The sequence below is a fragment of the Pseudophryne corroboree genome, chromosome 3 (assembly GCF_028390025.1).
Source record: "Pseudophryne corroboree isolate aPseCor3 chromosome 3, aPseCor3.hap2, whole genome shotgun sequence".
NCBI classification, from domain to species: Eukaryota; Metazoa; Chordata; class Amphibia; order Anura; family Myobatrachidae; genus Pseudophryne; species Pseudophryne corroboree.
In genome coordinates this window covers 257,850,712-257,875,047 of record NC_086446.1, presented here as the reverse complement: position 1 = coordinate 257,875,047, position 24,336 = coordinate 257,850,712, and the positions used below count along the sequence as shown (strand labels likewise).

General features: G+C 43.1%; 1 protein-coding gene across 1 annotated transcript in view; it reads left to right on the top strand.

Moving 5' to 3' along the window:
* CASS4 (Cas scaffold protein family member 4) overlaps positions 1 to 7,352 on the top strand; it is an 82,803-nt gene extending 75,451 nt beyond the window's left edge. Inside the window, exons 6-8 of the mRNA XM_063959024.1 lie at positions 2,896 to 2,973; positions 4,235 to 4,315; positions 5,862 to 7,352. Of these exons, the coding sequence (XP_063815094.1) occupies positions 2,896 to 2,973; positions 4,235 to 4,315; positions 5,862 to 6,275 (573 nt within the window). The 3' untranslated portion in view covers positions 6,276 to 7,352. The remainder of the gene's footprint in view (positions 1 to 2,895; positions 2,974 to 4,234; positions 4,316 to 5,861) is intronic.
* Positions 7,353 to 24,336: the final 16,984 nt, after the last annotated feature.

Genomic DNA, 24,336 nt, shown 5'->3' with positions numbered 1-24,336 from the left:
ACACACACACACACACACACACACACCTCACTTAAAAACAAGCACACACAAAACACAGTGCTTCAACATTTATTAAAGCCCCCCCAACTACACCTCTCTGCCACCCCCCACACAGTGCCTACCTTTGGCTATCATCAGGCTGACGGAGGAGCAGAGTGCTCTGAGCTTCCCTCGGCTGGCTTGCTTAACTGGAAGGGCCCGGGAGGAGCTGCGCTCTGGAGCTCCCCCCTAGCTGCAGCCAGTGCCAGCTCTCTGTATATACAGGAGGCTGCTTCCGTGTCACTGACACAGCTCCTCCGTCTGCAATAGCAGCAAGCGATCATCAGGCAGTGGGAGACAGTGGAGGAGATGTGCACCATTGAGGTCAGGAGCCCGGTGGCAGCCAACTCCACTGCCTCCCACAGTTCCGCCACTGATACCAAGCGTTAAAATCAGTCAAATTCAGTTTGTGAAAAAAGCTAACTTTCTAGGTATGAAGCAAACTCAGAAGTAAATGAAAATATTTGTGTTAGAAATACTGAGGACATTTTTGTGTATGAATGAAAAGATCAATAAATGGGCATACATTTTTTGGATTGTGTTAAACTTAGAGGATTTTTTTGTTTCTAGAGAAAAATCCACAGTAAGCAACATAAGAACAAATTGGAACCAAACCAGACATTTTTATTTCTTTATTTTACTTTTTTTGCAAGAAAAACAAAACAAAAAACCTTTCCCAGTTAAAATACTGTTCCATGATAATAGGGTTTTGCATGCTGTCCACTCAAGTGTATAAACTTTAGTTTTATTTTTTGAAAAAAATACTTTTTTGTGTTTTTATAAGCCCAGAAAACTAATACAAACTTTTACGAAAATCTTGCACTAGGTTCTCATAATTCATGCATGAAAGGGTTTTAAGTCATTGACCAATATTTTCTATTCTTTTACTTATTAGCTTTTGATCTTTCAATATTTTTTAGATGTATGTGTCTAGATAAATATCTGAAGTGCTTATAATAACGATAGCAGCTCCTTGCAGTATTGATTTGATTATATATTTAATACTAGGTGCTTCATCGCGCCCTACGGGCGCTCTTCACACCGTTGAAAGGGGCTACGCCCCCTTAACCCCTGCACGCCTTGCTGCGGTTCAATATTTGTATGAGTGGATAGAGAGACGCGGGCCGGTAGGGAGGGGATAGACAGAAGGGGGGCGGTAGGGAGGGGATAGAGAGACGCAGGGCGGCAGGGAGGGGATAGAGAGACGCAGGGCCGTAGGGAGGGGAGAGAGAGACGCAGGGTGGTAGGGAGGGGATATATAGAGACGCGGGGCGGTAGGGAGGGGATAGAAAGACGCGGGGCGGTATGGAGGGGATAGAGAGACGCGGATCGGCAGGGAGGGGATAGAGAGACGCGGGGCGGTAGGGAGGGGGTAGAGAGACCCGGGGCGATAGGGAGGGGATACAGAGAGGCGGGGCGGCTGGGAGGGGATAGAGAGACGCGGGGCGGTAGGGAGGGGATACAGAGACGCGGGGCGGTAGGAGGGGATACAGAGACACGGGCGGTAGGGAGGTGATACAGAGACGCAGAGCGGTAGGGAGGGGATACTGAGATGCGGGCGGTAGGGAGGGGATACAGAGGCATAGGGAGGAGGGGATAGAGAGGCGGGGCGGTAGGGATGGGATATAGAGACGCGGGGCGGCTGGGAGGGGATATAGAGACGCGGGGCGGCAGGGAGGGGATAGAGAGACGCGGGGCGGCTGGGAGGGGATATAGAGACGCGGGGCGGTAGGGAGGGGATAGAGAGACGTGGGGCGGTAGGGAGGGGATAGAGAGACGCGGGGAGGCTGGGAGGGGATATAGAGACGCGGGGCGGTATGGAGGGGATAGAGAGACGCGAGGCGGTAGGGAGGGGATAGAGAGACGCGGGGCGGTAGGGAGGGGATAGAGAGACGCGGGGTGGTAGGGAGGGGATATAGACGCGGGGCGGTAGGGAGGGGATAGAGAGACGCGGGGTGGTAGGGAGGGGATATAGAGACGCGGGTCGGCAGGGAGGGTCCCCAGTGAGGAAGCTGAGGAGGAGAGGGGGGAAAGTAGTGGAGGGGGAGGGCACCAGAAGAGGAGACTTGTGTAAAGTGGCGAGCAGACATAGAAACAGTGGGTAGGATGGCCGGACGGACTCACCGTTGGGGCTGTGGGCGGCTGCTGCAGGCTGGTAAACCGTACAGTGTCCAGAGGCGTCACTGGGTCAGCATTTCAGCATTACTGTTACACACATCTCTCCCCCCCCCGCGACCGAAAAGGGGGCGTGACCTGCTGTGAAAGGGGTCTGTTCTCTATCGCTCCGGGGGTGTTTCCAGCTTGCCTGTAGATGCTGGCAGCCCCCGGAGACTGGAGAGTGTGTGCCGACTGTGTGACAGGAGGAGAGTGCTGCAGGAGATGACTTCACTGCAGCACTCGCCTCCTGTCACAGCAGGAGAGCGGACAGCGGGATTTGTGCGGAGGAGGAGGCGGGTCTGTGTACACGGCGCAGGGAGGGCTATGAGAGCCTTCTCCTGCGCCACCCGTCCCTCCTAATGTGTATGCCGGGGGCGGCATCAGCCGTTGTTGTTGGGCCGGCGCCACGGCCGGGGAATCAGAGCTGCTGATGGGTGGGGGGAGGGAAGAGAGAGAGATGGACAGGCAGCAGGAGCAGAGACTTGCTGACTCCGCCCACCGCTGTGACTCCACCCAGCGTTACGGGCACAGAGTCACAGATTTAGACAAATATATAGGAGATATTCATTTTTGCATTTTTTTTTAGGATTTGGATATAAAACTCACATTTGTATGTGTGCATAAACTTTGTAATTTTATAAAAACATTAAAAAAATGAATTGTTAACAATGTTTGAATTACAATTACTTTATTTTCTAGAAAAAAGAAGATTTTGAGAAAATGCTGAATTTGTCTCCAATTCAGCAGCCTGACAATAAAGCAAGTTCTGAAGAAAAGGTAATGGTCAAGTGTATCACAAAAGTAAGACATTACAGATATGAAAGGCTCTTCTAGCTAATTAAAGCAAATCTGCTCTCATTTCTGAGGGGCATTTAAATTTCTGGATTTGAATACTTGCAATGCCTGTTAAAGATTCTTGATATTTATTATCATCATGTTATAATAACTCCATTTAATTCAGACCCCCTGCAAACTGCATCAAACATATAAAGAATGGTATTAAAATGTAAAACAAATAGGAATATTAAAGGTTACTTTCATTTTTTTTTTGCCACATATAAAAAAATAGACACACACACACACACACACACACACACACACACACACACACACACACACACACACACACATAGATATACATATATATATATATATATATAAAATAATCATATATTTAGGACAGCTAAAGCAAATATTTTCTGTTAAAATAAAGCCACAAACAAAATGTGCATATTACACTTTGTGTGTATGTATGTATGTATGTATGTATGTATGTATGTATGTGTGTATATATATATATATATATATATATATATACACACACACATACACACAGATGGGTCCACATTTACAGTTGTGCTCATAAGTTTACATACCCCAGCAGAATTTGTGATTTTCTGGCCATTTGTCAGAGAATATGAATGATAACTCACAAACTTTTCTTTCACTCATGGTTAGTGGTTGGGTGAAGGCATTTTTTGTCAAACAACGGTGTTTACTCTTTTTAAATCATAATGATAACAGAAACTACCCAAATTACCCTGATCAAAAGTTTACATACCCCAGTTCTTAATACCGTGTATTGCCCCCTTTAACATCAATGACAGCTTGAAGTCTTTTGTGGTAGTTGTGGATGAGGCTCTTTATTTTCTCAGATGGTAAAGCTGCCCATTCTTCTTGGCAAAAAGCCTCCAGTTCCTGTAAATTCTTGGCTGTCTTGCATGAACTGCACGTTTGAGATCTCCCCAGAGTGGCTCAATGATATTGAGGTCAGCAGACAGATGGCCACTCCAGAACTTTCACTTTATTCTGCTGTAGCCAATGACAGGTCGACTTGGCCTTGTGTTTTGGATCATTGTCATGTTGGAACGTCCAAGTCGCCCTGTTTGTTTCTCCATGACATAAAATGGTTTATAAGTATACTTCAAAAGAACACTGGATTGTGAAAAACGTTACAATTGTAAAGCCAAAGTATATATTTAAGATTTCATTTAAAAAAAAATATCAATATAAGTGACCTTTAGTATTTTTGCTTCAGAGAAAAGGATGGCTGAAGCTAGATTCCCATATATTAGCCAGAGAAGACCATGAAAAGAAGAGAGACATGTGTTTACCAAAGGTAAGTGCTAGTTATATGTGATCCCATATGTTCTAGAGTTGGGAAAACTGTTAATAAAACGTACAATGTAGTGGTTACGACTATTTCATGTTTCGGTATAGAGCTAAGTCTAAATTTACATCCAATGGAAGCAGCAATCTTGGGAACTGAGCCAATATTCAGAATATTAATTTTACTAGGAACTGATGACAGTGCTCCAGCTGTGTCCACTGTGACCGCCAGTAACATTCCCAACGAGTAAAACCCGCACCCCTCTAAATCCCGACAGTCGGCATGCCGACCAGTAGGGATTATTCCCACTTGTTGGTGTGCATGACACCCATAGAGTGGAAATAGGACCTGTGGTGAGCTCAGCTCGCCACCGAGCCCACTAGGGGCATGTTGCGCTCTCACCCCCACCCCCTGGCATACCGCTGCCAGGATCCCTCAGTCAGTATGCTAACCTCCGTGATCCTCAGCAGCGGTAACGCATATCCAACTCGTTTAGAGAGTACCTAAATCACTGAATGAGTGACACTTTATAACTCAGAGTTTTCCTGCCACCCTTGCACTGAGCACTGGTTGCTCAGATTTAAAATAAGCACACCATTATTCATCATTGCTGTGATGCACAAAGACTAGTACCCCCTCCTCTGTCTGCTCCCCCTTCTTGCCCCACACAGGATAGCTTTAAGAGGAAAAGGGGGTGCAATGCCTGACAGGGGATGGGGGGGGGGCATTTTAATGAGAAGTGTGATTAAGGGGGAGCAATGCCTAATGCTCTTCCACCGCCACCAGTCATTCCAACAGAAAAGCTTTAATTGTCCTCCAGCAGAACTATCTAGTTCACACCATAACAGTAGAGAGATGGGGATTCCTCACCTGGAGATATACAAAGTTCCAGGGTTTACATTATCATGGCACCAGAGTGTATGGTTTCTGAAGTGTACATCTCTACCAATGTAGAAGGACACAGTTTAATAACTATCTGTTAAAGTTTTGAGATCTGCGGCAAATGGTTACTTTGCATCATGCTGCCCTATGGTTAAGCAGGAAAAAGTGCAAGACACATCAAAAAGCCTTCTTAGACTACTGTATGCCCATACACTGACCTTTATCATAAAGTGGCCACACTTGGCTGATTCTGCCATTGGGCAATTGCCAATTTAGGATGGCCTCTGGTGTCATTTAGATTCAGTGAAAGATGACAGCACATGCACATATGTTATCTGCTGTAATTGTCTGTATTTACCAACATGCCCAATAACTTTATTGATTCTTGATTATCAGGCATCTTGGGTTTTAAAGGCCACACACTGCATTATCACGCAGGTTGCTCAACAATATTGCAGCAATACCGCACGGTGTTCAGCATTTATCTATAAAATCAGCCAGAGTTAATCAGACAGTAATCATATAAACTTCATTGTGTAGCCGATTCCAGTTTGTTACATTTTGCTCACTCATTGTCCTCCTTTACTATTGGTAATGCCAAGTGTTTAGTATTAAATCTGTACTGTAGAGATTAACATTAAATGTCATACATTTCTTGTTTTTGTATTTACAGAGTCCAGGAGATCCTCTAACCAACCAAGACACTCTACGAAAAGCAGAATCACTCAAAGTTCCTCTTTCTGAGCACTGTTATCTTTATTTTGGTGCCCTGCAGAAAGCCATCCATGTCCTTAATGACAGTCTCACCAAAAATGAGACACCTGAGGTGTTCATTACTCATGGCAAACTGATTATAATGGTTGGACAAAAACTGGTAGACATCCTTTGCCAAGAAGTAAAAGGCAATGAAGCCCGCAATGACATTCTGTACAAGAGTAGTGAGCTCTGTGGTCTACTCAAAAACCTGGCCATGGCAACTAAGTCTGCTGCCATTCAATACCCAAACACAGCCACAATGCAGGAGCTGCAGCGCAGGACACAGGAGCTGTCTAATCATCTGCAGTTATTCAGAGCAATGGTGGAATAATGACTCATGTAACACTGACATTTAATTTATCAACTTCTTCAAGACCAGTGAACCTGATCAGCTGTTGAGGCACAATATGGATTGCACACAATCTATATACAACATTGACCAGTGAGCAAACAAGGTCACATATGACTAAATACTTACAAGTGATGAATGATTTGTTAAATGTATATGGACAATACTTCCACACTGAGTGCTTGGTATAGTCTGTACTTATCTAGGATATAAGCCCTGTCTGCCTTGATGATGTCAATGGAGGAAACAGCATGGCATCCAGGTGTAGTTGGAGCTAGAGAGGTCTCTAAAGGTTAACAATTGCCCCAGCAATGTTAAGCCTCATATAAACATTTGTTATATATAAGTGTTAACAAAAAGTTCATAGCGAATCGCAAAACCAAAACATCTAATTTTACAATTTTTACCTCAGTCGATTTATCGGTGATATCACTAGTTCTAATGAATTAATCCGCTAAATTCTCATGAAAAGGCAACAGTTATCCATATACATAATAATATAAAACCCCTCTTGTTCTTTTACAGTGTGTGGTGCTGTGTTGCTCGACGATAGGTGCTTCCGGTTTCTACTGTGTATCTGTGTAGTTCCAGGTCTACTTCTGGCTATTAAACAAACATTTTAGTTTCGGGCTTTCCTAATCAGTACAATGTGCATGTGTTGCCATTTTCCATAAAAATGGAGTGTGTTGATGTTACACAGGGCACCAGTCATGTCAAGTTGGAGATGTGCCACAACCTAGGGAAATGGGCAGCTCTCTGAAGCTGGACTGACCCCTTCCCCTCCCTTAAAACCCCCCAAAACCTTCTATGCTGTGCACACCTACTGCAGGTACGTGCAGCACTGAAGGGCACCCATCTATCCTGGAATTAGGACTAAAATCCTGATCAGGATGACAGTGAGACTCAAATTCAACTGTCCCACCTAAACGGTATAGTTGGAGGCAACATGACCTGGGTCTTTTCAATAGACTTTAGGCAGAAACCAATGCTGGGTCTATCCTTATACTGTAAATACTTATTTTTTAAATTGAAATCTGTACAGACACTCAATCTTCTTTGTATGTGTATTTTGAAAGAATTAATATAAAAGAATATTTTCAAAATGTTTTTGTTAATGTTTATGGTTTTCTTTTCAAAGCAATTGTCTTGAATATTTGTGGTCTAAAGCACAATTTTAACAGATGAGATGGTAAAATAATTAAACATTTAAGCATTGTACTCGGTCTGCTCTGAAAGTACCCATAAAGCTGGGTACACACTTGTTCAATCCTCCAGACCAGGCTTGACGAACATGTGGCTCTCCAGCTGTTGTCAAACTACAAGCCCCAGCATGCCCTGCCACAGTTTTGCTATTAGGGAATGCTAAAACTGCAAAGGGGCATGATGGGATGTGCAGTTTCACAGCAGCTGGAGAGCCACAGGTTGGCCAGTCCTGCTCCAGATCAGTCTGTTTATACAATCCTACTACAAGACCTGGTCGCAGATTCTACATCCAATCCATGGCTACATACTTTTTTCAATCTGCATCTGCTGAAGAAAATAAATTTGGCTGCGGGATAAGTGAGATTTTTTTTTAATTATAATGTGGTGGGAGGAAAGTGAGGAATTTATTAATAATGGGAGATTGGGACAGAGGAAAAAAAAAAAAAAAGAGCAGTGCCCCCCCCCCCCCCCAAATCAATAACCAGCCCTGGTCCCCTGATCTGGTAATCAAAATTAGGGAGAAAAAAACAGCATAGGGTCCCCCCTATTTTCCAACAACCAACACCAGGTTGAATGATCCAGTGCAATAATGCCATTGCAGAGGGACTTCCTCAGAAAGTGGGGGCCCCAAAAAATAAATTCAGGTACCCCCTCCAGTACAAAAACCAGCCCTGGATTAAAAACTCAGGGCTAAGCCATGCACCCCTGGTGGCGGTGGGTGCGGGGTTCATGGTATGTTAATATTGTTCTTTGCAGGCAGCCTATGAGTCCAAGCAAGCATGCGGGCACTTGGAGAACCACAAGTGCCAGCATGCACAGACATTAAGGACCCACTGGCACCTGTAAAAAAATATATTAAAATAAAAGACAAGACACCTAATGTTGAAATTATTTCTTATGTAGCACATTCACCTTGGGGGCGGTGGCCTGTAAGCTCTTTTACATGGCTACCGCCTTCCCAGGATTTGCATGATCATCTTCGTTGATCTTCATCTAGGGAACTTCTGATCAGCCACTAGCTCAGGTTTCAGCAGCCTACACAGTGCGCAACTAGTTGGTTGTCGGGTCGCCTGGTTTTTAAGCATGTTTAAAAACCAAGAGACCTGATAGGCAACCAGGATATGATCAAGTGGGCGGTCAGTGGAGGGTACACACTTGTCTAATGTCAGACAAACCATTCGTACGGAATCCAGATCTCCCAAGGATTGGACAAGTATGTACCCAGCTTAACATTCATTAGCCACTTGCTTGGGCTTTTCCTAAAAGTATCGCATCTGAGAAGACCATTTCAGGGGATCCTGCCACCGGCTGCTGTAAGCCAATCTTTCAGAAGCTGCTGAGCTCAGTCCACCCAGCTGGTCACGTGGTTGCAGCAGGAACTTCCCTGCTGCCAGGCTCAGGGAAGCTGGGACTTCTTTTTTTTCTCCCTCAGGCACTACCAGGGAGCGGCTGTGATCAGCGGTCTTAATAGGATCATCTACCAGCCTGAGCTGACAGCACTTGCAGTAGCTTCCCCCCCTCCCCTCCTGTTCTCTCCTCCTCCAGTAAGATATGTGGAATCCTGCTGCTGGCTGATATTCCTGCAGGACTGTAAAGTCCAGCAAGACGTGTAAGGAGTTATGTTTTACACAGTTACAAAAAGTTTATTGTATGTGCGTATAAGCTGAATATCCGTGCTTCGCTACAGAGTATCAAGTATTTCCGTGTGTATTACTTTCATTTTGAAGGACTTCCTGGTAAACGAATTAGACTTATAACAGGACACGCTCCACCCGCCGCTGGCCAACTTTGTCAGGCCGGACCCCTGGCCTGACCTTTTTCCAGATCGATGCTGTCAAAAGGCTGGCACAGAGGAGAATAATCCACTTCATTCTCTTCCCCATGCAGCCTTTGATGCTGCCCTGCTCAGTGCTGTAAATGCTGGGACAACAGGCCAAGCTCTACCCGCTGTATGTTAAATACTTAAGGTTTGCAGGGATAGGCTGACTATTCGAAAGGGCTCTAAGGTCTCCTTGCTTAGCTTCTCACTCTCCTTAGGGCTCCTCATTTGAGGTAAAAAGGTAAAGATTTTTGCACAACACTTAAGATAACTGGGATAGCTGTTGGTACCCTTTACACAGCAGATAAGCAGGTGCTGCCTATCAAGCTTTCCTCTAATGCATTTAAGAGTCAAAATATCTATGTCTCCTATAGTCCTATTGCTCTCTGAGAGGTTCGGCAATGTTTAGTTCAAGTGACAGCTTAACCTCTAATAACGGAGACACTATCCTCTCCTGACTGGAAATAGGTTAAGTACTATTTATCTAAAATCTCTCTCTATCCATCTATATATCTGTGTATATATATATATATATATATATAAATAAAACAAAAAACAATTGCGCTCAGTATATAGCCCAAAACATTTGTATTCAATTTCTTAATTCCATGTATGCTCCAAGAGAATTTTCTCCACGGTGTGGTTTTGTTGTTTGGCACCTGTAAGTATACCCTCACACCAAGAAATCACCCAAAAAAGATGGCCAATGGCCTAGTTAGATATGCTACCACGACTTTTTATTAAAAATTCCATATACAATTAAAATTATCACAGAAGAGCTCAGGAAATCCGTCAGTCTCAACAGTTGGAAAAATCACCTTCACCTTTGCAGGTGTGAGCGCAAAAAGGTGTAATGGTGAACTAGACAGAAGACCGAACCTGATAAGACCGTAACTGATTTGACCTAGCGCGTTTCGTCAAGATGACGTCTTCAGGGGTTTGTATATGGTATTACTATAACATAAAATGGGTGATTTTTTTAGAAGGAAATATTGAAAAAAGTATATATATATATATATATATATATATATATATATATATATGGATAATACATCCCAAAGGGAAAAAAATACTTCACAAATGAAGGCATCCATATATATTTTAACATGTGTGCAATTGTAGAACTACTTATAGTTATTACATTTTACTGTTCTTCAGTCACATTAATTTTATTGAAGGCTTGATTAAAAGTTAAGATTTATCGTCTATTCAATTTCAAGATAAGAGTGCCCCAACACAGAGTCTTTCTTTTTTCTTGTTTTTGTGTATATGTACTTTCTACTGACTCTGGGAGCACCACCGACAGTATATTAACACATTGGTGCGAACTTCAGTTATTGTCGGTGACAGACTAATATCCCCACTGAGGTTGGGTCTGAACTATTTATCTGTTGCGGAACAAACCACCGTTTGTACAAATTGTGGCAGAAAGGATGGCAGTTTAAAAAACTGGGCCACAAAGAGCACATAATGCAAAGAAAAAAAAAAGAGGTGCAAGATGAAATTGTCCTTGGGCCATCCCACCCACCCTTATGTTGTTTAAACAGGACATGCACACTTTAACAAACCAATCATTTCAGCGACAGGGTCTGCCACACGACTGTGGCTCAAAAGATTGGTTTGTTTGGGACCCCATATAAAAAAGAAGTAATCTCTCCTTGCACAAACTGGCTCTACAGTCAGCACTTGCTCCTGACTGCTCTGCATCACCGCCAGCAGGTGGGCAAGGAAATTTTATCCCTTTCCTCGCAGCCCCAGTTGCGGGAGAAAATGAATGAGGAGCTGTTGACGGGTCACATTCCACTTGAGTTGACAATTTTTTAACCAGCAGGTCTTTGCACCTAAGCAGGTGTCTGCTGGAAAGAGGGATACAATGTAGGCTTTAAACCTAGGATTGAGCACAGTGGCCAAAATGTAGTGCTCTGATTTCAACAGATTGAGCACACTTGAATCCCGGCAAAGCGAATGAAGGGCTCCATCCACAAGTCTCACACACACTGCGAAATCGCTCCGTCTTAGTTCCTCCTTCAATTTCTCCAGCTGCTTCTGCAAAAGCCTGATGAGGGGAATGACCTGACTCAAGCCGGCAGTGTCTGAACTGACTTTACGTGTGGCAAGTTCGAAGGGTTAGAGAACCTTGTACAGCACGGAAGTCATTCTCCACTGCACTTGAGTCAGGTGCATTCCCCTCATTTGCCTATATCGTAGGTGGATGTATAGGCTTGAATGGCCTTTTGCTGCTCCTCCATACTCTGAAACATATAGAATGTTGAATTCCACCTCGTTACCACCTCTCGCTTCAGGTGGTGGCAGGACAGGTTCAGGAGTGTTTGCTGGCGATCCAGTCTTCAGCACACAGTGCTGAATGTTGAAAGTGACCCGCAATTTTTCGGGCCAGCGACAGCATCTCCTGCACGCCCCTGTAATTTTTCAAAAAATTCTGCACCACCAAATTAATTGTATGTGCAAAACATGGGACATGCTGTAATTTGCCCAGATGTGGCAGATTGCCACAATATTGGTGGTGTTGTCCGACATCACAAATCCCCAGGAGAGTCTAAGTGAGGTAAGTCATTGTGCGATGATGTCCCTTAGTTTCCGTAAGAGGTTGTCTCTTATGGAAACTGGAGATACACAGTGTAGCCTGCCTAGGAACGAGTTGGCGTTTGTGAGATGCTGCTACTGTTGCTGTTGTTCCTGCAGAGGGCAATACATCTACCCAGTGGGCTGTCACAGTCCTGTAGTCCTTATTTTGCCCTGCTCCACTTGTCCACATGTCCATGGTTAAGTGGACACTGGGTACAACCGCATTTTTCAGGACACTTTTCTTAATGTGCCTGTACAGCCTGGGAATCGCTTTCCTAGTGAAGTGGAATCTAGATGGGATTTGGTACCGGGGACACAGTACGTCCATTAACTGCCTAAATCCCACTGCACTAATGGCGGATACCGGATGCATGTCTAACACCAGCATAATTGCTTTGCAACAGGGTGACTGCTGTCATATTTCATCTTCCTCGCAAAGTAGTACAAGTGGTCTATTGATTTCCCCTCTGGGATGACGATCGACTCCCAGCAGCAACAGCAGCAGTAGGCGTACCACTCAAGGATCCTCTGGAGGAATCCCAGTTAGGAGAGGACTCGTCAGTCATGCCAGTGACATGGCCTGCAGGACTACTGACGTTCCTGACTGAGGATGACATTGACGTTGAGAGAGTTAGTGGTGTGGCTTGCAGGAGCTTGGGTACAAGAGGAAGAAGGGATTTAGGTGTCAGTGGACTGCTTGCGCTCTTACCCAAAGTTTCTGAACTTGACAATGACTTCTGATAAATGCGCTGCAGGTGACGTATAAGGGAGGATGTTCCTAGGTGGTTAACGTCCTTGCCCCTACTTATTACAGATTGACAAAGGTAACACACGGCTTGACACCTGTTGTCCGGATTTGTGGAGAAATAATTCCACACCAAAAAGGTGGCTTTTTTGGTATTTTTCCCAGGCATTACAATGGGCTCTCTCATCACACGGACATAAACTGTCTCCACTGGTGCCTTATTCAAACAAACCACATCACCATCCTCATTGTTAACTTCTTCCTCAGCGCCAGCTACACCTATATCCTCCTCATCATCATCCTGGTGTACGTCTACAGTGACATCCTCAATCTAAATATCAGCACCTAGACTGGCGGTGCTCTTCCCAGCACTTGTAAGGGGCGTGCAAAAGGTGGTAGGAGCCTCCTCTTTCCATACAGTCTTGGGAAGGTCAGGCCTAGACATCGCAACCACTGACACACTTGGACTCTCATTGTGGATTCGTGATATCTCTGAACGCACAGTTGTATTTTAATGTACTTTAACAAGCTTAATTTTTTTAAATGTTTCGAGAGGGAGGAGGGCTTCCATCCTCATGAGAAGCTGAGCCACCAGTCATGAACATACGCCAAGGCCTTGCCACTTCGTGTCGTGAATGGCATATTGCCAATTTTTACGTTTCTCGTGAGATAATTTCTCTTTTTTCTGATTATTAAGTTTTGCGTCTTGGATTTTACATGCCCTCTATGACATTGGCCTTAGCAGACGACATTGAGGGAATTGCATTGTCAATGTCATGACTGGTGGCAGCGGCAGCACTAGTACTAGGAACGGGAAGTGGTTCCAGATCGTCCACTATGTTTTCCTCCAAATATTTTTTCTCCATTTCACAGGACTGCACCCCTTTATTACAGCAGCACACATGGCCAGTGTAATGTTATTTGAACAGTAGCACCCCTATATTTTACACAGCATAGAGCAGTGTGCTTTTAATTTTTAACTGCACCATTGAATTTTTACAACATACAGATCCAGCAGCACCCCTATATCTTAAAGCATACAGAAACAGTGTGCTTTTACTTTTTAACAACTGCACCCCTGAATTTTTACAACATTCATGGCCAGCAGCACCCCTGAATTTTTACAGCAAACGAGGACGATGCCCCTGCACAACACAGTGACCGTCAGGACAGCAACACCCATGTACAGCTGCAGCACATGAAGCACCAGTGACAGCCAGGACAGCACCCCTAACACAGCACAGGTACACCACATAGTGACTGCAGCAGCACCCCTACAGAGCACACACTAACCCCACCTGACGCCACCACCCACAGAGAGAGGTCTGTCTCCCTCACTCTCCAAGTCCAGAGTAAAAATGTCGGCGACGCGCGGCTATTTATATGGAATCTAAAACGCACGAGATTCCGACAGCGGGATGACATTTTATCTTGTTCTGGTTTCCGAGTCTGACCGACTCCGAACGTAATGTTCCGGGGGGGATGGGGGTACGGCTCTGTTGTGGTCTGGTGATAGGGCCTCCCTTGAGAATATGGTGATACACCTTAATCAACTTATGGAGATGCAACAGATTCCTTGAGAGAGGATATCATCCTGATATAATTGAAAAATGTTTACTTGAGGCAGAACATTGTTTCAAATATGGACGCAGTGACCAAGCTAGTATTGATAAGGAACCATTTGTTTTCCTCACAGCATTTGATACAGGCAGCTATGCTAATAGGACTGCCATTAAGAGAATTTGGGAATTTGTGGCAACGGACAGCTTGTTGAAAAATTTGCTCCCTAGGAAACACTAACAATCCAACATCGGATGACGTGTACATCAGATTTTGTCGTGTATATCCTAATATGCCCGTTGATTGGTATATGTAGGCAAGACAATAAGACCCTTTCGTAAACGGATATCCAATCATCGCTCTACCATCAGTTTGGCACTTAAATCAGGTGGCTCGGATAAACCTGTGGCATGACATTTTGTACACCACCAACATTTGAGTTTGTTGTGTATATCCTAATATGCCCCTGTTCATTGGTATATGTGGGCAAGACAATAAGACCATTTCGTGAACGGATATCCAATCATCGTTCTACCATCAGATTGGCACTTAAATCAGGTGGCTCGGGTAAACCTGTGGCACAACATTTTGTACAACACCATCAATTATCGTCCTTACGGTATATGTTGATTGATAGAACACCAACATTACAGAGAGGCAGTGATCGAGCGAAAATCCTTCTACGCAGAGAAGCCTACTGGATACATAAACTGGACACTGTGTGGCCCAGACGCCTTAATGATTCAATACATTGGAGCATTTTTCTGTGAGGTGTCCTGATCACAATCTATATAGGATGTGTATTACATTAGTGACTTGATATTTTTAATATTTTTTTAATATTTTTATTTTCTTAATCCACACAAAGTGTATGGCGATCAGTGACTTGATACTGTATATGGTCCAGAGTTATTGTTATTATAACGGTGTATCACGAGTGTGTAGATCTTTGAGTGTATGCTTTTACATCATGCTCTGTTTAATATGTATGCTGACATGCTCCCAGGTTTATGCATATATACGTATGCATGTGTATGTATCTCCGCGTCTAAGCACACATGTATATATGTATATGGGTACAGTTTTCTATTTTTGACTTATGGTCTATTTATCCATTAACAATATTTCTCCGGCAGGGTTCACAGGTTATCCACAGGATAACAATGGGATACAATGAAGCAACAGCGGATTTGTACCAATCGGTCAAAGCTTTTCCATCCTCCCAGCATGCAACGGGCCTGTCCATAAATCCCCGCCTCCTTGCTCAGGCAAATCAGTTTTTTGTTTGGTGCGGCAGGAGCTGGACCATGGTCAGAGGGCTGCTGGTTTTTAGCAGCCCTAAGCTTTCTTATTTTATTTTTAGTCTTACTATTTTTTTGAGTGATCTTTCTAAACAGCGTCTTATACGTACCTTAGAAAGAGTCGCTCCAACAACTCTCCGCCGGGTCGCGACAACGCTTACCCACGAGTACAGTGCTGTTTCGGCAGGCGTCTGTGTCGGATATACTAGCAAGTCCAGTAGACGTTACCAGGCTGTGGCCAGAGCACGGTGAGAAGGTAAGGAATCGGTTCCACTTGGAAGGGGAATATGGACACAGCCGCACTGTTTTGGGAGGAGACCACCAGTCGCTGACGCGGCTGCCACCTCGGATGCACCAGCGCTATTGCCTTGGGGATCAGAGGTTCCAGAAATAATATGAGGCCGCGATCCCTAGGGACGATGTCAGCAGTGGGGAGTCGGACGCTCTCCTGGTCGCCACCCCACCACGGTTCATGACCAGTTTCCTCCGAGTCTCCCACCATGAACTGTTTCCCGCTTCCGTCTCAGACGCTGTACACATAGGGGACCCAGTCGCAGCATAGGCGGCTGTGTGACTGGTGCGTCCGTGTTCACTGAGCGTCTATGTTCACCATAGGTTCATGGAGCGGCAATGTACACTAGTAGCGTCTGGATCCACTCAGCGTTCGCTAACGTATTTCTCAGGTTCTGGAGGTGAGTCTCCCTGTATCCCACTCTACAGAGTACGGGTTATACAGCACTAAAGTCTATCTACCTTTTGAGTACAAATAGTTAGATAAGTGCCTATTACATATGAGTTTGTATAAATTTACTGTTTCTTTCGCATTTGCATCTGAATACGTTAGATCTGTTTAAACATGATGCAATATGTTCTCCTATATACTTAAAATTTAGTTGTAGTTGATGATGTGCTCATATTGCTTAATATACTAATGTATAACACGTGACTGACTACCAGTGTGATTGCGGACTTTACTATATTCTTGTCAGTTTGTTTATTCCGATACTTAATGCTGGTGCATGGGTAGGGTCGGATTGTATGTCACTTTAAAAAGCTTAAAGTGATTACAGTCACAAATTGTGTAGTACACTGTGGAAGTGTTGATTATTTATCATGTCTAAGAGCGGCAAAGGTGAGGAAGGTACACTCACAGCAACACCAACACTCATATCATGTTTGTCTTGCAAAGCGGTGTCATCCTCTCAGGATCTGGTTCAGGATGGTTTGAGTGCAAATTTTTTAGCTTTCATCAGGGGTTATGAAAAATACAAGGCAGAATCAGCTGCAGATGGATCCACCTTGGGCTATGTTTGCACAGACTTTATCCAGTATAGCTGAACGGATAATTCCTCCAACTCCTGTACCAGGGATAGGTTACACTATTAACCCTTACATGCAGCTCCCCACCTATGGTGTATCACTTCCAGCAGCTTCTCAAAAGAAACAAGCTGATAAACCGGTGGTAAGCAAATCTTCACCCTCACAGGCATACACATGATTCACATGAGGATTCATCGGAAGATGAAAGCTCAATTAATTCTACTTTGGCATACGAAGAGGGAGTTAATTAAAGCAATGAAAGCCATTCTATCCTTAGAGGAATCAGCAGAGCATGTGTTAAAAACCAAGGCACCTGTGTTTAAACGTCCCAAAACAGTTAAGACTGAGCTTCCAGGGTCAGATCAGCTGACGGAAATGATAGAAAAGGCTTGGGCTACGCCCAATAAGAAGTTTAGAATTCCTAAGAAATTGAATTACAATTATCCTCTTCCAGCTGGGGATTGTTTAGAAAGGGAGGTGGCTCCTAAAGTAGATACGCATGTAATTAGATTAGTGTGAAAATCTACATTACCTCTGCCTTCGTCATCATTAAATGTCATGGATAGGAGAGTGGATGGTTTCCTAAAATTTTTTTTTCCCCCCTGTCTGGGGCAGTCATAAGGCCATGCATTGGCCTCAGCTTGGATGGCAAAGGCAGTGGCTGCCTGGGCTGATGCACTGGAGGGGGATTTTTCTATAGCGCAAGAATCTCATATATAGCTCATATAAAACAGGCTGCAATGTTCCAGGAAGAAGCAGCATTGGATATGGGTACTATTGCCTCCAGGGCATCAACTTCAACAATAGCTGCTCACAGAGCAGTTTGGCTACATACGTGGAAAGCGGATTCAGAATCTAAGAAGGTTTTGGAACCGATACCTTTTTCTGGAGATATTCTTTTTGGTAAAGAATTGACAGATATTCTGGAGTCAGAAGCAGACTCAAAAATATCAAGATTCGTTCCACATACAATTTCAAACCTAAAGTTACGGCTTTTCAGCCCTTTTGGTCTCAAGGAAAAGCTAAAAGTGATGGCAAGCAGGCCCAATACAACAAGTCTGGTAAGACTAAAAAGCATTGGGCTGGACTTCCGGTTCTGGTCTAATGCTGTGAGGTCGCATCACAGCACAGCTCCGTTAACCCCCGACTACAGTATTGTTATAGCGACTGTTTTACAGTCTCCATAGGGTGCCTGACCCTGACAGCACTCAGCGGTGGTGGTACGAGTAGAGCGGCTAGCGGGAGACGGCTTCTGTGACCCGCCGTCATGAAGCCGATTGACGGGCCCAGTGACGCCCCCAGCATCCCCCGAGAACAGGCTACGCAAAGCCGCCAGCTGGAAGCGGTTACAGTCTTCATACAGCCGGGTATTCTCTCCGAAGACGCTCCCCGTACCAGCGCTAAGCAGGAGAAGGAGACGGCTGACACGAGCCGCTGCCTAATAGCCAGGTGTAAAAGCAAGAGATGCCACTGGCGCCCAGTGGGACACGAGTGCTCAGAGAAGGGAAAGGGGGGACATGATAGAAACTTTCCAATATATCAAGGGTTTTAACAAAGTCCAGGAGGGAAACATTCTCCAAATGAAGAGAAGCAATAGGACACGAGGACATGCACTGAGACTGGAGGGGGGGGAGGTTCAGGGGAAATTTGCAGAAAAATTACTTCACAGAAAGGGTAGTGGACAAGTGGAATAGCCTCCCATCGGAGGTGGTAGAGGCTAAGACAGTAGAGAAATTTAAACATGCATGGGATAGACATAAGGATATCCTTACGAAGAAATAAGGATCAATTAAGGTTAGAGATAAAAAAAAGGGGGGGGGGGCAGACTAGATGGGCCAAGTGGTTCTTATCTGCCGACAAATTCTATGTTTCTAGTACCAGTGAGGCTTATATGAGCCAAAGCCAGCAGAGGCAAACCATCTGTGACGCTGACTGCACAGGTACTGTTTACCCTGTACAACACGCTCTGATTATTGATAGAAATACTGTGACGAACAGAGCCAGTATCAGATTGCAGACATCTCCCTTCCAGCTACTCTCAGCACAAGTTTATCTATCCCTGCATACCACACAGGGTGATTTATTGACTGTTTAAATTTGCTCCCTCTGCTCCTCACATTCTACTGCTACTGATGGACCGGTTCCTGTCCCCCAGCACTCCGGTAAAAACACCTGCATCCTCACTCCCTGTTAGACAGGAAAAACGAAGAGCTAACACCGCTATAGCGCCCGGCATCACTCCCCCCCTTCTTCTCCAGCTCCTAAGAAATTGATAGCACCACAAACTTTCTCCGGTACGCCATCAGCTGCTCGGTCCCCTGATTCACCGATAACATATTCGGACCTGACGGAAGCTATAACGCAAGCCATGGCCCCATTATTATCTAAGGCAGTGTCTGATATCTCTTCAATTGCAACATCTCTTGCATAAAGTCTCTGTTAATGAGAACAGAATTGGTGGCCTTTGTCACAACATGAGTGAGGCACAGGGATGTATTAAGCGCCTTGAAAAAGATAATTACCAGCTCTGGATGAAGTTAGACGATGCAGAAAATAGATCTAGAAGAAATATTAGACTGGTTGGATTACCGGAATCGGTCAAAGGTGATGATCTCGTCCAGTTTGTACGTTTTACCTTACCTGCCTTACTTGGCATCACTGAATCCTGTAAAGATCTAGTAATTGAACGTGTACACCGAGTGGGTCCTCCTCCTCATTCCCCTACTGGTCGTCCACATGTCACCTTGTTTAGATGTCTCAACTACCTTCACAAAGTCGCCATTTGGACAGCGTCAAGGAAACTTCGCTCCATTCAGTGGGAAAATAATTGTTTGCTTATATTTCAAGATTTCTCAGCTGAGCTGACGAGAGCTCGGAAAGCCTTCAACCCCATTTGCACAAAATTAGTATCCGTTAAACGCAGATTCTCAATGCTGTATCCGGCTAAACTTTGCATTTATGTTGGAGATAAACATATTTACCAACCCAGAAGATGCAGCTGCATTCCTCCGTGAATAATCTACAGAAGAACACGTGGACATCACCGATGTTCCCGCAGATGCAGATACTTGATTTTCTGCTTTACTTTGGATTTATCGATTTCTCTCCTTGATTCTTTTCTGTCTTTTTCGATGACAGTCATATTTTTGCTAATTTAGTTATGGCATTCCCTATTCCAATGAGCCTCATTAATGGCTTTCTTTCTGCTTGGTTAACTTAATTCCATATCTAGTTTATTTGGTATAGTTTGTTGCCTATATGGGCTTTCTTATTATGCTTGTATACATTGTGTCTTTCCAATAACAATTTTGATTTATGAGTATACCTTTCTACGCAGATTTTACACATTGACATATGTTAGTATTTTACTTTATACTTGCTAGCATTGCTCTATTATATCACTATGTCTTCTGCTGCCCAGATACCACAGTCGGGAGGTTATCTGGAGTATTGCACCGGATAAGAAAATATGCATAGTCTTATTAATGTTTCCATACTTTATATACTGTTCGGAAGTTTGTTTGCTTGTCAAACTTTTCTCAAATTTCATGATGTTCACATAAATTGTTCCTATGTCCCTCCCCTTCCTATGTCCTATTTCTGATCTATGCTTTGATTATCAGTAACATACTAACGCTATTTTTTACCCCTTTCTGGTTTATAAATGATTGACCTTAAAATTGGTACACTGAATGTTGGTGGTATTAACTCCCCGGCTAAACGCCATAAAATTCTTATATATTTAACCAAATCCGATATTAATATTGCTTTTCTACAGGAAACGCACCTAACACAACAGGAATCCGTGAAATTGCAGATGTCACATTGGTCCCTCATAGTGGTCGCTCCATATAACTCTAAATCCAGAGGAGTAGCTCTATTGGCAAAACGTTACCTTAATATTCAAGTTCTCTCTTTGGACATAGACCCTAATGGCCGTTTTCTAATTGTCAAAATGTCCATCGACGCGTGTGTTTTTATCTTTTGCAATATATATGCGCCGAATATATATAATAAAGCCTTTTTCCAGATGCTCCTAGTTAAGCTAACTCCCTATATCAATGATAATCTTATTGTCTGTGGATATTTCAACTTAGTTTCCTCTTCTTACTTAGATCGTTCCAATATTTCTAAGGTGCCGCATCACCTTCCTAAACTTGGAATACCTCATTTCTCTGAAAACTTACAATTGATAGATATCTGGCGTGCACTTCATCCCCTCGAAAAATAATTTTCTTGCCATTCCTCTGCCCATGATACATTTTCCAGAATAGACTACATGTAAATTTCACAACATTTATTTCCTACTGTAACAGATTTGGACATTGAGTCCATCTTTATTTCTGATCACACACTGCTTTGGTTCTCCTTTATATTACTACCAAAGCGCACTTCAATTCCCCAATGGAGATTCCCATCACATTTGTCTAATTCTGCGAAATTCTGTGATTCCTTGAAAGGGGCCTGGGATTCTTTTTATTTCTTGAACAAAATACGCTCTGAAGCAGACCCTCCCTTATTTTGGCAAACAGCCAAATCAGTACTTAGAGGTGATATTATTTCATACGCCAATGCCCTAAAGAAAAAATATGCTCAATCATACTTAGAAATACAACAGTCCCTTTCTGAAGCCTACCAAGCTTTCAAAACTCACCCCTCGCCGTCTACAAAATCTACATACTTAACACTGAAACTTCAATTTAATGAATTTCTCTCTTCAATGGGTGATAAATATAAATTCAAAGTTGACTTTCGCTTCCATAAATTTGGAAATAAAGTAGGTAAGCTCCTTACAAACATTTTAAAAGGCTCCTCCTCTCCCATGATAGTTCATCCTTTAAAACTTCCGGATGACTCCCTAACTAATGATCCCCAATGCATAGCTAATATCATGAAGACATTTTACGAAACTCTTTATTCTGCTCCTGACTCTCTCTCAAATGAGGCGTCTCAATCCTGGTCTTTTCCTCACCTACCTCAGATCCCTCCTGATTTTCTTGATTCCCTTTCTGCACCAATCACTTTAGAAGAAGTTCGTTTTACGGTTAAACACTTGAAACCTAACAAAGCCCCTGGACCAGACGGATTTTCAAGTGCATTTTATAAATTACTATTAGATAAAATCGATGTGCATCTTTTGGCATTGTATAATTCCATACTTCACTCTAAGACCCTCCCCTTATATTTTAACAGTGCTATAATAAAAGTTCTTTTAAAACAGGGTCGTGATTCTTCTCTTCCAACCTCCTATCGCCCTATCTCTCTATTAAATTTAGATTATAAAATCTTAACAAAAATCCTAGCAGACCGTCTTAAATTTTCTCTTCCTCACATAGTTCATCCAGACCAAACTGGATTCATCTGGGGCCGTCATTCTGTAGCTAATGTGCGTAAAGTGCTTTCGGTAATTCATCATTCCGCGACACTTCCCTCATCTACTCACAATATCATATTAGCTTTAGACGCAGAAAAGGCCTTTGACCTTTTGACTTGGTCTCACCTTTTTAAATCCCTACAGCTCTTTGGCTATCCTCCCTCCTTTATCTCCCCCATACAGACGCTGTACACCTTACCAGTTTCTCAACTTTATTGTAATGGCTATCTTTCCACTCCTTTCACTGTTTTTCGGGGCACCAGTTAGGGATGTCCTCTTTCCCCATTACTCTTCGCTTTAGCTATTGAACCCCTTGCAATATCTATCCGAAATTCCCCTAACATTCATGGTATTCTAGTCGGTGATGTTACTTTAAAACTTGCTCTCTACGCAGATGACATGTTACTATTCTTATCCAACCCCTCCACCTCACTTCCTTCATTATTTTCTTTAATATCTAATTTTGGTGCCCAAGAATGATTTAAGATAAACACCTCTAAATCAGAAATTCGAAACATATCTGATCCAAGTACTGCCATTTTACTTTCGTCTGACTCTCTTTTTCTATCTTTACTTAAAAAAAGACATTAAATATCTCGGTCTTCATGTTCCTTCAGATCTATCTTTTTTATATAGACACAATTATACGCCAATTCTTTCTAAAATATATTCACTTTATGATTCATGGATGAATTTGCCATTATCAATTTTGGGATGGGTAGCTATTAAATGTATTATTTTTCCCAAAATTTTCTACTTGCTACAAATGGTCTTTCTGTCTCAGATCTGAAACGATTTGATCAACTTACTTCAAAATTTTTATGGCAAAGTAAATGTCCTAGAATTGCGCTTCATAAATTACAAACTCATAGGTCTAATGGAGGTATGTCACTTCCAAATCTAAAACTCTATACTTTAGCTACTCATTTTAGGTACATTTCCGATTGGTTGCTCTCTAAATCCTCCTACACTTCGCTCCCTTTAGACTTAGCTTTATTTAGTCCATACTCTCCAAGTGCCCTGCTTCACTCCAAGAAATGTGACATTCCCACTCATATCCTACATCACATTATGTTTCATGACACTTATTCAGCTTGGTTGATTATTAATAAAAAAACTAGCGAGAAATCCTACTTCTTCTCCATACAATACACTTCGGGGTAACCCTTCATTTTACCCATCACTTTATAACCCGATATTACTCACTTGGAAAGATAAAGGTTTATCTCTCACCTCACAGGTCTTTGATCCTGGAGGAAATATATTGACTTTTCCAGCTCTTCAGAAACAACACCTTTTACATACTTCTAATTTCTTCATGTTTCTACAAGCTCGACATTTCGCCCTTTCTTTAGACCCCAACACTAGGACTCCATGCTCAACTGAACCCATTACTTCTCTTTTACGCTTACTTAATAATGCCCCCTACTGTACTAAATATCTTTATTCTATTCTTTTACCTACCTCCAACACTAAAACATGGCAATCACTGATGTTATCATGGCAATCTAATATCCCCGAATTTTTTCTACCTTGATACTTACTACACATTGTCATAGGAATCTTAAATATTTAAGCTCTTCATATCTTCAGGAAGTTCACTGGAAAACTTTACACAGAGCATACATTTCCCCTGCACAAAGACAACACATCTCTCCAGACACTTCCAACGCATGCTTGAAATGCCATCTTTCTCATGCTTCTTTTTTCCACTGTTTTTGGGAATGCGGCAAAATAAGGAAATTCTGGAATAAGGTAATTTCTTTTCTAAATTCTTTATTCTCTTCACATGTTTTCCCTGACCCACTAGCCTGTTTATGTGCAAACTTCAAAAACTGGCTTCCCAATTCTGCCCTTACTCCTCATATCCCGTTGTTGGTGACCATTGAGACACTTGCAAAGAAAATGATTCTTATACATTGGATTTCTTCTTCTTCCCCTACCTTACAAGAGCTCAAATTAAAATTACTTCAACTTCTCTATTTTGATCGAAATAACACTTTCCCTGATATTAACAAACATGTAGAAAAATGTTATGCTAAATGGTCTCCCTTTTTACAAACCTTAGATTTGCCCACTCAGGATCATATTATGAAAGTCTATGAAAACACAGAATGGCATTTACTACGTTCTCT